The sequence below is a fragment of the Oncorhynchus nerka genome, linkage group LG17 (assembly GCF_034236695.1).
Source record: "Oncorhynchus nerka isolate Pitt River linkage group LG17, Oner_Uvic_2.0, whole genome shotgun sequence".
Lineage (NCBI taxonomy): Eukaryota > Metazoa > Chordata > Actinopteri > Salmoniformes > Salmonidae > Oncorhynchus > Oncorhynchus nerka.
This window is the reverse complement of record NC_088412.1, coordinates 36,459,382-36,475,326: the sequence shown is the minus strand read 5'-3', so window position 1 is coordinate 36,475,326 and position 15,945 is coordinate 36,459,382. Positions and strand designations below refer to the sequence as shown.

At 40.7% G+C, this 15,945-nt stretch overlaps 1 protein-coding gene across 4 annotated transcripts; it reads left to right on the top strand.

Annotated features, from left to right (window-relative positions):
• The first annotated feature begins 1,453 nt into the window (after positions 1-1,453).
• Positions 1,454-14,122, top strand: LOC115145173 (ubiquitin carboxyl-terminal hydrolase isozyme L5-like). Of its 4 annotated transcripts, XM_029686501.2 has the most exons (13): positions 1,455-1,716; positions 2,188-2,280; positions 2,401-2,463; positions 2,774-2,837; positions 2,939-3,044; positions 3,642-3,767; positions 4,245-4,306; positions 4,529-4,659; positions 5,464-5,527; positions 5,682-5,784; positions 6,760-6,873; positions 7,005-7,103; positions 13,839-14,122. In XM_029686501.2, the coding sequence occupies exons 3-13, from the start codon at positions 2,445-2,447 to the stop codon at positions 13,881-13,883; spliced, it is 933 nt and encodes a 310-aa protein (XP_029542361.1). In that variant the 5' UTR covers positions 1,455-1,716; positions 2,188-2,280; positions 2,401-2,444; the 3' UTR covers positions 13,884-14,122. The 4 variants fall into 4 exon arrangements, with proteins under 4 accessions (XP_029542362.1, XP_029542361.1, XP_064859218.1 ...); XM_065003146.1 differs by having other exon boundaries at positions 2,188-2,463; XM_029686500.2 differs by lacking the exons at positions 2,188-2,280; positions 2,401-2,463.
• Positions 14,123-15,945: the final 1,823 nt, after the last annotated feature.

Below are 15,945 nucleotides of genomic sequence, written 5' to 3'. Positions count from 1 at the left end.
ATACTAATTGAGTGTATGTAAACTTCTGACCACTGGGAATGTGATGAAAGAAATAAAAGCTGAAATTAATCATTCTCTCTACTATTATTCTGACATTTCACATTCTTAAAATAAAGTGGTGATCCTAACTGACCTGAATTTTTACTAGGATTAACTGTCATGAATTGTGAAAACCGAGTTTTAATGTATTTGGCTAAAGTGTATGTAAACTTCCGACTTCAACTGTACGCGTCATCTCAACACCTACTCTGATTGGTCGTTGCCTGAGAACCGTAAACTGGCATACGTGTCATCACACTCCCTCAACTGATTGGTCAAGTAGGCAGGCCTTATGACTTTGTGGCTGTGCTACACTAGTGTTACAGTTAGAAATGTCCTTGTTTTTGAAAGAAAAGCACATTTTTATCCATTAAAATAACATCAAAATAATCAGAAATACAGTGCAGACATTAGAAATGTCCTTGTGTTTTAAAGAAAAGCACATTTTTATCCATTAACATAACATCAAAATAATCAGAAATACAGTGCAGACATTGTTAATGTTGTAAATGACAATTGTAGCTGGAAACGGCTGATTTTTAATGGAATATCTCCATAGGCGTACAAAGTCCCATTATCAGCAACCATCACTCTTGTGTTCCAATGGCACATTGTGTTAGATAATCCAAGTTTATCATTTTAAAAGGGTAATTGATCATTAGAAAACCCTTTTGCAATTATGTTAGCACAGTCAAACTGTTGTGCTGTTTAAAGAAGCAATAAAACTGGCCTTCTTTAGACTAGTTGAGTATCTGGAGTATCAGCATTTGTGGGTTCGATTACAGGCTCAAAATGGCCAGAAACAAATAACTTTCTTCTGAAACTCGTCAGTCTATTCTTGTTCTGAGAAATGAAGGCTATTCCATGTGAGAAAATGCCAAGAAACTGAAGATCTCATACAACGCTGTGTACTACTCTCTTCACAGAGAAAACTGGCTCTAACCAGAATAGAAAGGAGTGGGAGGCCCCGGTGCACAAATGAGCAAAGGGACAAGTACATTAGAGTTTCTAGTTTGAGAAATAGACACCTCACAAGTATTCAACTGGCAGGTTTATTAAATAGTACCTGCAAAACAACAGTCTCAACGTCAACAGTGAAGAGGTGACTCCAGCAAAAAAAACTCAGATCATAATTACATCCAGAAAATTTCCCATATCATTACGATTCTTGTTTTGTCCACACCCTTACAAAACATGCATTGAATTATTTAAATAATTGTCGCTGAGGCCGATAATTTTTTCATCACTCACGTTCGAAGATATTAACATTTTATATTCATCCAATGTCTGCCTTGTTTCTGTATGAAGTGATGACATCATCTCTGATCATGCGGTTCCATGTGCTGTTAGTTCGTATAAACCGGATACAACCCGGATATAGGCGGTCCATGAATCGGCGTATGCGGACGTGAGTAGATTTTTTTGCAAACAACGGGCGGACATCTTTGATGCGGTATCCAGATCTTATAAATCTTCGATTTGCTTGACATATTGATTCATTTTGTTAGCTAGGTAGCTAGCTAAGCTAACTAATCACTACGAATATTAGATTGCAGTAAAATCACATGCCCCACAGTCTTTTTTGAAATCATAACATAGTAATGTCTGGAAGCGCAGGAGAATGGTGTCTTATGGAAAGTGATCCTGGTGTTTTCACAGAATTGATCAAAGGTTTTGGTGAGTGTGCTGTATGTCAACTAGCTAGTCTACTATTACTCGATTGCCAACAAGTTCTAGTCAAGTCTGTGCAGCATTGGCTATGCACATAAATGATTGGTGTTAGTTTGCAGTCCAGCAAATTCCATGATTCTATTTGCAAACCAGATTCAACTTGTTATCTGAAACCGCGAACATGCTAGCCAGGTGGCGTCGTTGATTCCATTACCGGATAATTATGAGAGAGAATTAGCATGCTACCACGACACTTAGGTGTGTATGTGTCGGCGGTTACTAGTTTAGCTACCTAGCTGACATTCCTTTAGAAACTGACAAAATCAATTTCACTGTATGCCTTTCGATTGAATATTGTACTCAATATGATCAATTCGATGGATAAACAGCTTGTTGGTGCAGTTCTCTGCAAATTCAAATGGCAAACTAACGTTAGATGGATAGTCCTGTCCACTAATGGTTTAAATTATGTCATAGATGGGCAACTTTGATGGAGGTGGGGGCACAAAAAACGGAACTCGTCATGAGAGGCCGCAGTGAGAGGCCGCATATCCATATCCCCCCTTGACAGCTAAGATGCATTTCATTTTTAAAGTTAATTTCCTGCAATTCTACACATTTTGCCATTGGGCGGAGAAGATTTTGCAATTTTATAACTAATTTAATGCAATTTTACTCATTTTGCTATAGGGCGGAGGCAAATGTTTCCAGTTTTTAATGACAACTGATGATCAATGGGCCCCACCCTGTTCGGTAATTCATTCAACCTTGCTTACTACAAGTTTAGACTGGTAAATTAGCTGGCCGCTAGACAATCTAAAAAAATATTTGCTGACTTTAGTGACTGCTGATGCACAACCAAATTTCAAAATTGCACCTTGTGTATTCTGTTATAATAAACCTCAACAGTAAGTTGAGACCGTGACTGATAAACATTTTGGGTTTCTTGAACCTACAAAAGAGGGGCCATTTTGCCCATCCCAAAAGAGGGACCATTTTGCCCTTCCCTGGTTTATGTAATTATGTAGTAGTTAACCCAGCTTTCTCCTTTCTACTAACCCAGGTTGTAAAGGAGCTCAGGTGGAAGAAATATGGAGTATGGAACCAGAGAATTTTGAAAACCTCAAGTAAGCCATGGCCCATGCCCTAATCTCTTTACTTCTAAACTCTTTACTTTTACAAGTGCATAGTATTTCAGTGGTACTAGGTTTCTCTTTCTTCCTTCAAGACCAGTTCATGGGTTGATCTTCCTGTTCAAGTGGCAACCAGGTGAGGAGCCTGGAGGATCTATCGTTCAGGATTCAAGGCTTGACAACATCTTCTTTGCCAAGCAGGTACATGGTTTGGTTTTTACATCTGTATTCATTGTATGTTTTGCAGAGTTAGAACATATCCAAATTGCTCTCTGAAGTATTCTCAGAAGTCTCTTGTTTTTCTTTCTGGCACAGATTCTGCTGATAGCGGATATTTCGAAGAGTCTACCTGTGCATTATTATTGTGATGTGGTTGTTTTTTTTAAACTTCAAGTTCAATGTGTTGACTAAGTCTGCTCTGGATAAGAACGTCTGCTTAATGACTAAAATGTAAAATTACAGGATCTCATTTGATGTCTCTCCTGTGTGTGTGCAGGTTGGCATTTATTGAGATGACTCATGTACTGGAGGCAGCTCTGGAGAGTGGTCACTAGCTGGCACAGCTGCAAAGTTATAAAGAACGATTTTTAAACCTAACCTTAACCGCACTGCTAAGCCTAATGCCAAACCTTAAGTTTAATACCAAAAAGCACATTTTTGTTTTGAATTTTTACAACCTAGCCAATATTGTCTTTGCAGCTGGCCCATTCAGTGGAAACTGCTCAGTTCTTCCTCTAGGGAAAACCTCATGACAAACATAAATAACCTGCTGTCAACCTGCTATGTGTGCTTTTTCAGGTGATAAACAATGCATGTGCTACCCAGGCCATTGTGAGCGTGCTGCTGAACTGTACCCACTCTGACATGCTGTTGGGAGAGACACTCACAGAGTTCAGAGAGTTTTCACTCAGCTTTGATGCAGCTGTAAGTTGATACTGATTATTGGGGCAGCGCTTAGTTTTTGCAAGCCTTTAAAAAAAAAATTCAGTCTGTTTTTTTTTTTGTCCTTGAGATGTGCATAACACCTAGCCTGGTTGACGTGACTCATGTGGTACACAGCGAAGAAGAGCTGTGACATACTGGTCTGGACAGGAGGCAATTTGTTGGTATAATATTTGCCTAGACATTGAGACTTGTGATTTGGTTCTCTCAAAAGTTCTTCCCTCTGGGGTCTGAACTCGTGGTGTTTGGATTTGAAAATGCAAAAGTTGTAAGGGAAGGGGGTGTCGCTCGGGAAATGTGTGTGGCTTTGTCTTTTTTTTGAGTGAGAAACTGAGGACAACCATCCACAGTAAAATCCCAGTCGCCTTTGTTATTGATGAATCGTGCAGACATTAAACAGACCCTGAAGTCAGGAGACAACAAAACTCACACATTGATGATATTCTCTCTCCTATAAAGATGAAAGGTCTGGCTCTCAGCAACTCTGAAGTTATTCGACAAGTTCACAACAGCTTTGCCAGGTGAGTTGACTTTTCATTTCAGCGGGATAGTTTATCACTGCTAACGTCACTAGATTAATCGAAGGCTTGGCTCTAAGTAGACAAATTGCCATTTTTGATTGAATGTTTTTCATAAGACATTACCCACAGAGCTGAAAATGAAGAAAATAAAGGCTTTGGTTTTAATCCCATGTTAGTTTCTCTGCTAATGAAAGCTAAAACTGTCGTCTTTATTGTGTTCAGACAGCAGATGTTTGAGTTTGACGCCAAGTCTTCTGCAAAGGATGAGGATGCGTTCCACTTTGTGAGCTACGTCCCTGTCAACGGCAGGCTCTATGAGCTGGACGGCCTACGTGAAGGACCCATCGACCTCGGTACGCACATACTGGTCATATATTCAGCTTTATAGATGTATAAAGTTGCTGTTTTGTCCTACATATAATGTTTGTAGTCTTTCATAGTAGCAGTTTTGGTTAGCTTCGTGAATTTGAAAAAAGCTGCTGTTTCGGATTCTTTTAGGTTTTTATATACTTTTAGCTTTTAAGTGTTTTATTTTTAAAAATTCTAGTGAATTGTGACTGTGGCCAGTAGTGCAGTTAATCTCGTCTTGAACCTGACACATTCTTCAGAAACACCCTTGATGATTATCTACACAAAGGTTCCCCAACTGGTTGTGTTTTTATTTTATTGTTGGACATAAAATACTTTAAAAACACAAGCAAATCAGCTCCAAATTATTTTAATTTTGGAATCTGTTCCAAAGTTTTCCTACACATAATATACAGTTTATTTAACTAGGCAAGTCCGTTAAGAACACATTCTTATTTACAATGACGGCCTAGGAACAGTGGGTTAACTGCCTTGTTCAGGGGCAGAGCGACAGATTTTTACCATGTCAACTCAGGGATTTGATCTAGCAACCTTTCGGTTACTGGCCCAACACTCTAACCACTAGGCTACCTGCCGCCCCAACATCGTATACAAATTTTAAGCAAGGTTTGAAATTGTTTTAGTCAAATATGAAATCTGTTTGGGCTTCTTGGTCAATTTGCAGTCTATAAATGATTTGTCATTAGATTCTGGCCCCCTGACCATCCGCTCAAGAAAAATCGTCCCGTGGCTAAATCTAGTTGATGATTGATCCATGATCTACACTCTATGCTTGTTTTGTGTTTCAGGTGTGTGCAACCAGGACGATTGGATCAACGCAGTTCGGCCAGTGATTGAGAAAAGAATACAGAAGTAAATATATTTTTTTACAAGTAAATATACCATGGTAAATAAGTGTCATATATGGTTGCTGTTTGTGTTGCGCATTGTGCTACGCAACTTCTAACAGACTCAATTATCAGAAAGTAAAATCTAAAACAACTGCATCTTCCGTCCCTGGTATCAGGTACAGTGAGGGAGAGATCCGCTTCAACCTGATGGCCATTGTGTCCGACAGGAAGATGATTTACGAGAGGAAGATAGCCGAACTGCAGATCCAGCTAACAGAGGTAAGTGGTGTTGCAGTTATTCATGGTGCAGCCCTCAGGCCTGGACGATACAATTACCTGCCACCAAGGCCATGAATAGACTTCCACCCATGTCAATGCCATTGATCAAGTCCTTTAAAATGTCTGCTTACGATGAAAGAAACATCTATCCTATCTGTGTTAAGTAATGTTAGTGTCATCCCAGAATTTCCGTTAGCCGGTTATTGCCTGCTTTTTGCTGATATAAATACATAAAAACCGACATAATAATTTGGATGAGATAAATATCCTCTATAAATCAAATTAGCTCAGCACGGGGAGGTTGTATTTCATTCGTGTCATTTGTCTATCTTGCCTGTCTTCTCTGCTTGTCTTGAATTTGCGCTCTCACTGACAAACTTGCAACACTGTATCATGGTAGTGCCCGCAATGTTTCCCGGGAACAAGTCAGTCTGTGACAGATATGACTGTATGCAAACAGGGGACAAATGTTCAGGTATTTTGACGTTTTGCTAGATTAATCTCCCTAAAAGACAATTTACAGAAATGTCCACCAAGGAGGAGTAGTTAGATGAAGTGATATTGCTTCCTTCTCTTCCTCTAGTCTAAAGCCTGGTTGAGCAGCTAGCTTAAAAATGCCCAAAACAGTACAAATCAAGCTAGCTGGTTAACTAGCAACTGTATAAAGGATGAAGGCACATACAAGTGGAAATATACATTTATACAGAAACTGAGGATTTTTTCAAGCCTGGTGGACAGAGGGAGATGTGCATTGTTCTAGCTACCATTCACTTTGTTGGCTAACAATCTTCCTCGCATAATAACTACAGTCTCTTCCATGTGGGCAGTGGACACTCCTCAAAACACATTGCCCTACACGTGGTGGTATTTAGATGTGTTTCTATTTGATATGGCTGGTAAATCTCGCATTTGTCCGGCAAACTAAAATCTGGTTTGACATTTGACCGAATGGAAATTCTCTCACCCTTTCTCCAGGAAGAGCCAATGGACACAGACCAGAGCAGCACCCTCCTCAGTTCCCTCCAATCAGAAATCGCTAAGTATCAGCTGCTGATCGATGAGGAGAATCAGAAGCTCCAACGATACAAGGTGTGTTCGCTGACCGTCAGATAATATAATATGGGCATTTTAGAAGATATGCAGTCATTTCAATACTATATTATAACGCTTGATGTTTTTCTTGAACATTTTGTGTGTGTATACATATTTTTTTGTTGTAGATCGAAAACATCCGACGAAAGCACAACTACCTACCCTTCATCATGGAGCTGCTGAAGACACTGGCTGAATACCAGCAGTTGATACCATTGGTGGAAAAGGTGAGGAACAGCTGAGGCCAGGAACGTGAATTTGGTGTATAATATTTTATGTTATGATATTTGAATGTACTCTACAAACCGTTGTGTTAAATGCACAATTTTGAGTTCTCTACCAGGGGAACAAAACCCGAATAAGAACATATTTTTTTTAGAGAAACACAACCTTTTTTATTTTCAAATCAAGTTTATTGGTTGCATAAAGATTTGCAGATATTATCGCAGGTGCAGCGAAATGCTTATGTTACTAGTTCCAACAGTGCAACAGAATGTCTAGCAAATTCAAATCAAGAAATGCCTGAATGATAAATATATGGTGTGTGTAGACCATATATAATTTGTAAAACAAAATTGTATGCACAGTAGTAGGTATATTAGGATGACCTACATTGAGAATACAGTATATACAGTGGGGCAAAAAAGTATTTAGTCAGCCACATATTGTGCAAGTTCTCCCACTTAAAAAGATGAGAGGCCTGTAATTTTCATCATAGGTACACTTCAACTATGACAGACAAAATGAGAAAAAAATCCAGAAAATCACATTGTAGGATTTTTTATGAATTTATTTGCAAATTACTGTGGAAAAAGAGTATTTGGTTAATAACAAAAGTTTCTCAATACTTTGTTATATACCCTTTGTTGGCAATGACAGAAGTCAAACGTTTTCTGTAAGTCTTCACAAGGTTTTCACACACTGTGGCTGGTATTTTGGCCCATTCCTCCATGCAGGTCTCCTCTAAAGCAGTGATGTTTTGGGGATGTTGCTGGGCAACACTGACTTTCAACTCCCTCCAAAGATTTTCTATGGGGTTGAGATCTGGAGACTGGCTAGGCCACTCCAGGACCTTGAAATGCTTCTTATGAAGCCACTCCTTCTTTGCCCGGGTGGTGTGTTTGGGATCATTGTCATGCTGAAAGACCCAGCCACGTTTCATCTTCAATGCCCTTGCTGATGGAAGGAGGTTTTCACTCAATCTCACGATACATGGCCCCATTCATTCTTTCCCTTACACGGATCAGTCGTCCTGGTCCCTTTGCAGAAAAACAGCCCCAAAGCATGATGTTTCCACCCCCAAGCTTCACAGTAGGTATGGTGTTCTTTGGATGCAACTCAGCATTCTGACCATATGACGTTCTCCCAATCTTCTTCTGGATCATCCAAAAATGCTCTCTAGCAAACTTCAGACGGGCCTGGACATGTACTGGCTTAAGCAGGGGGACACGTCTGGCACTGCAGGATTTGAGTCCCTGGTGGCGTAGTGTGTTACTGATGGTAGGCTTTGTTACTTTGGTCCCAGCTCTCTGCAGGTCATTCACTAGGTCCCCCTGTGTGGTTCTGGGATTTTTGCTCACCGATCTTTTTGACCCCACGGGGTGAGATCTTGCGTGGAGCCCCAGATCGAGGGAGGTTATCAGTGGACTTGTACATCTTCCATTTCCTAATAATTGCTCCCACAGTTGATTTCTTCAAACCAAGCTGCTTCCCTATTGCAGATTCAGTCTTCCCAGCCTGGTGCAGGTCGACAATTTTGTTTCTGGTGTCCTTTGACAGCTCTTTGGTCTTGGCCATAGTGGAGTTTGGAGTGTGACTGTTTGAAGTTGTGGACAGGTGTCTTTTATACTGATAACAAGTTCAAACAGGTGCCATTAATACAGGTAACGAGTGGAGGACAGAGGAGCCTCTTAAAGAAGTCACAGGTCTGTGAGCCAGAAATCTTGCTTGTTTGTAGGTGACCAAATACTTATTTTCCACCATAATTTGCAAATAGATTCATTAAAAATCCTACAATGTGATTTTCTGGATTTTTTTTCTCTCATTTTGTCTGTCATAGTTGAAGTGTACCTATGTTGAAAATTACAGGCCTCATCTTTTTAAGTGGGAGAACTTGCACAAATGGTGGCTGACTAAATACTGTTTTGCCCCACTGTACATACACAGTAAGTAAACAACAGTATGTGAAGTGACCAGTGTTCAATGTCTCTCACACACACACACACACACATATATAGCATTAGTCTCAAACTTAATCATGACATGCCAGCAACAAACACTGACACTATACATCCAAGTATAACTGATCAAATCATGAAAGACAAGCATTGTAATTTTGAATTCTGTGAAGTGGTTGTGGAAGCGGTGAAAAATAAGTTGTCTGTCAACAAATACAAGCCACCGTTGTCTGACAACTTGGATTGAGAATTACTGAGGATAATAGCAGATGATATTGCCACTCCTATTTGCCATACCTTCAATCTAAGCCTACTAGAAAGTGTGTGCCCTCAGGCCTGGAGGGAAGCGAAAGTCATTCTACTACCCAAGAATAGTAAAGCCCCCTTAACTGGCTCAAATAGCTGGCCAATCAGCCTGCTACCAACCCTCAGTAAAATTTGGGAAATAATTGTTTGACGATACAATGCTAGTTTACTTTAAACCGACTTTCAGCACGCTTATAGAGAAGGACATTCATCAAGCAGGGCACTTTTACAAATGACTGACTGGCTGAGAGAGATTGATGCGAAAAATATTGTGGGGAGTTTTGTTATGATTCAGTGCAGCTTTTGACATTATCGACCAGTCTGCTGCTTGAAAAACGTATGCGTTATGAATTTACACCCCTGCTATATTGTGGATAAAGAGTTACCAGTCTACCAGAACAGTGTTCTTTAATGAAAGTCTCCTACATAATCCAGGTAGAATCAGGAATTCCCCATAGCAGCTGTCTAGGCCCTTTATTTTTTTCAAACATTACTAATGACATGTCTTTGACTAAAGCCAGAGTGTCTATGTATGCGGCTGACTCGGCACTATACATGCCAGCTACTACAGTGGCTGAAATGACTGCCACATTTAACAAGAAGCTGCAGTTTGTTTCAGGATGGTTGGCAAGGAATAAGTTAGTCCTAAATATTTCAACTAAATTTTGTAATGAATAATGTGGAAATTGAGCAAGTAGAGGTGACTAAACTGCTTGGAGTAACCCTGGATTGTAAACTGTCATGGTCAAAACCATGTTAATTATGGTATTATGGAGGCTCTTCTGAGGAAGGGGAGGACCATCCTCAGTAAATTTCATAAGTTAAATTCTAAAACCTTCAAAGTTGTTCTTTTTTTAGATAAAACTATTCTAAATATAATCACGTCACCAAATGACTGATTTTAAAACACACTATTTTGCAATGATCTACAGTAGCCTCATCAGTACTCTGTAGGGTAGCACCATGGTGTAGCCGGAGGACACCTAGCTTCCATCCTCCCCTGGGTACATTGACTTCAATACAAAACCTAGGAGGCTCAGGGTTCTCACACCCTTCATAGACTTACACAGTAATTATGACAGGCTGGAGGACGTCCTCCGGATGTTCTCCAGGCTCAGAGCTCTACAGCATGAACTGACACGTTTGTCCGCCCAATCAAAGGTTCAGAGAATTTACCTAGTACTGAAAGCATGAGCTACATTTAGCTAGCACTGCACTGTATACAATGTGGTGTTTAGTTGACTTGGAGAGAGACAATAGTTTAACAGTTTTGACAAAAAATGTGATTCTTCCAAAATGAAGGAGAAGCAAGAGAAATTTACATTTCTAATTTGTTTTTCACTTACCTAGCAAATGTAGATGGCATCCCTCTGTTTGAGTAGGCTAAACTAGCTATGTTAGCTATCTAACACAACACTGGAACTCTTCCAAGTCAAGGTAAGCTTTTGGCATTACAAATTTATTGCCACCGGGGCCTACCGGTATAACTAATTACCGACTGTACACTAATGTTACTCCATGATTGTAGCGGGTTGACTAACACGTTCTATTAGCTATGCTGACTATGAAGTTAGTTTAGCTAATATGGTGACAACGATATAGGCTATTTGTAGAGGTTTGTCTTGGAATTCTTTGTTGTTGCCTGGTCACATACAGCTGATTTGTTGTGCACTAAAGTCCACAAGGGAAGAAATGGAATACAACGTGGCTGCTATGTGAGTGAACTCTGTTTTTAAGTGTGATCAGGGGTGTATTCTTTCGGACGATTTTCTGATAAAATGTTTCTTAAAAGGAACAAAATGGGGATCAACATACCTGAATTTGTTTGCAACTGTTGGACTGATGATTACACCCTATATCAGCTAGATGCAGGCAAGACTGCAAGGCGGTATTGAATCTCACTGTCTGTCACTTCAAATTAGTCTCTCGACCTGTGTGTAAACTTTACGTTGTAAACTTTTCATAGGCTAGGTTGTAGCAACCTCATGATGGGCAGAGGGGAAATTTGATTATCATTTCGCTGTTGCATTGAACTGGGTGTATGGAATATGAATGGCTGTTATCCAGTAAGCTGTAATAGATATAAGGCTATGCTTGTGAAGAATGAGAAAAAAATAGTCCGCCCTCGTCTTAAACGGCACTGACCACCACAGGTTGATACAACAGTAGCTAGGATGGGTAGAACTTTGTCCATAATAAAGCTTCTTAACAACAATATCAACAAGACTGGTCCAACGGGTCCTAGTTTTCTCACCAGGATTACTGTTCAATCGTGTGGTCAGGTGCCACAGAGGGACCTCTGAAAATTACAATTGGCTCAGAACAGGGCAGCACAGCTTGCCTTTAAATGTAGACGGAGAGCTAACATTAATAATATGCATGTAAATCTCGCATGGCTCAAATTGGAGGAGATGTTGATTTCATCACTACTTGTTTTTTGTAAGAAGTGATGACATGCTGAATGCACCGAGGTGTCTGTTTTAAACAACGAGCACGCAGCTCGGACACCCATGCATACCCAAGAAGACATGCCACCAGAGGTTTCTTTACAATCCCCAAGTAAAGAACAGACTATGGGAGGCACACAGTACAACACAGAGCCATGACTACATGGAACTCTATTCCACATCAAATCGCATTTTATTTGTCACTTGCGCCGAATACAACAGGTGTCGGTGTACAATTCACCAAGCGTTGGATTGTTCATCCACTAATGGGGAACATGAGCCGGGATTAGACTGTCGTGAGACAGGTTAGTTTTACCATACTGATGATGTGTTGTTGCAATAGTAATCCTTACAGTGAAATGCTTACTTTCAAGCCCTTGACCAACAATGCAGTTTTAAGAAAAATAAGTGTTAAAAGTAATAACAATAACATTATTAAAGAGTATCAGTAAAATAACAGTATCTAGGCTATATACAGGGGGTACCGGTCAATGTGCGTGGGCACAGGTTAGTCGAGGTAATTGAGGTAATATGTAGGTTTTTATTTTTAAATTTTACCCCCCTCTTCTCCCCAATTTCGTAGTATCCAATTATTAGTAGTTACTATCTTGTCTCATCGCTACAACTCCCGTACGGGCATCGGGAGAGACAAAGGTCATGCGTCCCCCGAAACACAACCCAACCAACCCGGAAGCCAGCCGCACCAATGTGTCGGAGGAAACACCGTGCACCCGGCGACCTTGGTTAGCGTGGCACGCCACAGGAGTCACTGGTGCGAGAGGAGACAAGGATATCCCTACCGGCCTAACCCGGACGACGCTTGGCCAATTGTGCGTCGCCCCACGGACCTCCCAGTTGTGGCCGGCTGCGACAGAGCGCGAACCCAGAGTCTCTGGTGGCACAGCTAGCGCTGCGATGAAGTGCCCTAGCCCACTGCGCCACCTGGGAGGCTAGGTTGAGTTATTAAAGTAACTATGCCTAGATAATAACCAGATTAGCAGCAGCGTAAAAGAGTGGGTTGGGGACGACGACAATGCAAATAGTCTGGGTAGTGTGCACAGCTGTTAAGAAGCCTTTTGGACCTAGATGTGGTGCTCTGGTACCACTTGCCGTGCGGTAGCAGAGAGTACAGTCTATGACTAGGGTGGCTGGAGTCTGACCATTTTTAGGGCCTTCCTCTGACATACCCGGCATTGATGCAACCTGCGCTCTGGTGCAGCTGTAGGTCTTTTTGAGGATCTGGGGAATAGGCTTTGTTGTGCCCTCTTCACATCTCTTTGTGTTTGGACCATGATAGTTTGATGTGGACACAAAGGAACTTGAAGCTCAACCTGCTCACTACAGCCCTGTCGATGAGAATGGGGCTGTGCTTGGTCCTCCTTTTCCTGTAGTCCACAATCATCTCCTTTGTCTTGTTGACATCGAGGGATAGGTTATTTTCATGACACCACTCCAGTCTTGAACTGGTAATGTCATTAGTTCCAAAAATATTCCTCATGTCTAGTGTGTGATTTGGTTAAGTTACATTGTTTGTAGTAGTCTAAACACTTTCCAATTCACTCCATGATGATCAGTGCTTCATGCCAAGCCCCCTCAATGTCCACCCCCTCTCTCGCTCTCTCCCCGCCCATGCAATTTCAGTCGCATCTCACGCCTGCGCTTTTCTCACCAATCAAACATCTAAACGACTATCTTACCTATTTCACAGCGAGCTTCTGTGCTAATTGGTGGAGTGCATTTTATTAATGAACGAAATGTAAAAACAATGTTGATTTCACAGGTAAATAAAAATGAGCCAAAAGGAAAAATATTAACCTTTTTTGTGGTTCGAACCAGTTCAGAATGTTTTTTTTCTGCCATGGTCAGAACACCGTAACGGTAAATAATTACCATTCCAACCCCTGTTCTGAACTAATTTGAGTGTAGTTCTTGATATACAACTGATGCCCACTAGAGGGTAGTATTAACCTATCATAGACACCTGCTCACTGGCGCTAAACTATTTAATGTATTTGTGTGTTCTGCTCCCCAGGCAAAAGAGAAGCAGAGTGCCAAAAAAGTCCAGGAAGCAAAGTGACCCCACAAACACACGCACTTGTCAGTCATCTTATTCATGTGAAAGGCCATGGACCCTCTCCCCACAATTGTATCCTGTGAACCCCTCCTTGCCCCCGCCAGACATGAGCACATGTGGTGGGACAGAGAACTGTGTACACTGTCCCACCCAGGTCTACCCTTCAGCTGTAATGCATGCCTGGAAAGATATGTTTAAATGGGCTTGTCTTATTTTCATAATAAAATGTTTAGATGTTCGAACATGCTGTAGTTTTATTGTTAAATGCATTTCATCATTGTGGCCATTTCATCAAGTGTGTCGTTTTTAATAGTTGTTGGGTAGCCTAGCGGTTAGACCATTGGGCCAGTAACTGAAAGGTTGCTAGTTTGAATCCCTGAACTGACTAGGTAAATCTGTCAATCTGCCCTTGAGCAAGACACTTAACCCTAATTGCTCCAGAGTCGCCGTCAATACTGTCTGATCCCTGGCCACGACCTAACCATCGGAGTGCACATGTTTGAAACATGACAAATATAAGCGCCCCCTAGATAAACAAGTGCCACTCGGTCTTAAACAGTGGTGTAAAAATACTGAAGTTGTTTTTTGGGGCGTACTTTACTATTTTATATTTTTGACAACTACATTTCTAAAAAAAAACGATGTACTTTTTACTCCATACATTTTCTCTTGACACCAAAAAGTACTTTTGGGTGTCATTTTGAATGCTTAGTAGAATTGTAAAATGGTCCATTTCATACACTTATCCAGAGAACATCCCTGGTCATCCTTGCTGCCTCTGCTCTGGGGGACTCACTAAACACAAATGCTTTATTTGTAAATTATATCTGAGTGTTGGAATGTGACCCTGGCTTTGCGTAAATTAAAAAAACAATTGTGTAGTCTGGTTTGCTTAACATAAGGAATTTAAACCATTTTTACTTTTCGATACTTAAATATTTTAGAAACTACATTTACTTCAGTATATTTAAAACCAAATAGTTTGACTTTACTCAAGTATAATTTGACTGGGTGACTTTCACTTACCTTAATAGAAAATGACTTATCTTTTACTTTTACTCAAGTTTGACAATTTGGCACATTTTCCACCACTGGTCTTAAATGAACGTACCACCACACCAAGTTAAAATGCTTTAGATCAGTGGTCGTCAATCCTCAAGGCATTCCTAGTTGGTCACCAAACATTTTAGTAAAGTCCACGATAAAGACTTGCCCTTTTTTACATATTTTTTTCTTCCTCTTTGTGGATGGTGAACTTGATTCAGAAGCCCTACTGGGTAAGCGAAATGTGCCTATTTTTAACTATTTTATTAGTCTGAAAGACAAACTCTGCCTACTTGACTGGGAGATCTGTGGCTAAATTGAACTCCCGTGTGGCTTAGTTAGTAGCGTATGGTGCTTGCAGTGCCAGGGTTGAACTCACTATTGTAAGTGGCTCTGCAAAAGATCTACTAAATGACACAAATGTAAATTGAGTGCGTTTACGGCGCTGGCCAATCGGATAGCGCAGAGTCCATCTATCCAGTGTCTGTTATTTTGCCCATATTAATCTTTTTATTGGCCAGCCTGAGATGTGGCTTTTTTTTGCAACTCTGCCTAGAAGGCCAGCATCCCGGATTCACCTCTTCACTGTTGACATTAAGACCGGTGTTTTCCTGGTACTATTTAATGTTTCTCAAACTAGACACTAATGTACTTGTCTTGCACAATTGTGCACCGGGGCCTCCCACTCTTTCTAATCTGGTTACAACCAGTTTGTGCTGTTCTGTGAAGGGAGTAGTACACAGCGTTGTATTCACATGGAATAGCCTTCATTTCTCAGAACAAGAATAGACTGACGAGTTTCAGAAGAAAGTTTGTTTATAGCCATTTTGAGCCTGTAAACGAACCCACAAATGCTGATGTTCCAGATACTCAACTAGTCTAAAGGCCAGTTGTATTGCTTCTTTAATCAGCACAACAGTTTAACTGCAATTGCAAAAGGGTTTTCTAATGATCGATAACCCTTTTAAAATGATAAACGTGGATTAGCTAACACATCGTGCCATTGGAACACAGGAGTGAT

What these genes read in the sequence shown, in the direction of transcription:
- LOC115145173 (XM_029686500.2), top strand. Translation starts at nt 1,641, where the DNA reads ATGTCTGGAAGCGCAGGAGAATGGTGTCTTATGGAAAGTGATCCTGGT. An exon ending in GAGAATTTTGAAAACCTCAA is followed by an intron (nt 2,838 to 2,938) that starts GTAAGCCATGGC and finishes TCTTCCTTCAAG; the next exon opens with ACCAGTTCATGGGTTGATCT. An exon ending in AGAAGCTCCAACGATACAAG is followed by an intron (nt 6,874 to 7,004) that starts GTGTGTTCGCTG and finishes TTTTTGTTGTAG; the next exon opens with ATCGAAAACATCCGACGAAA.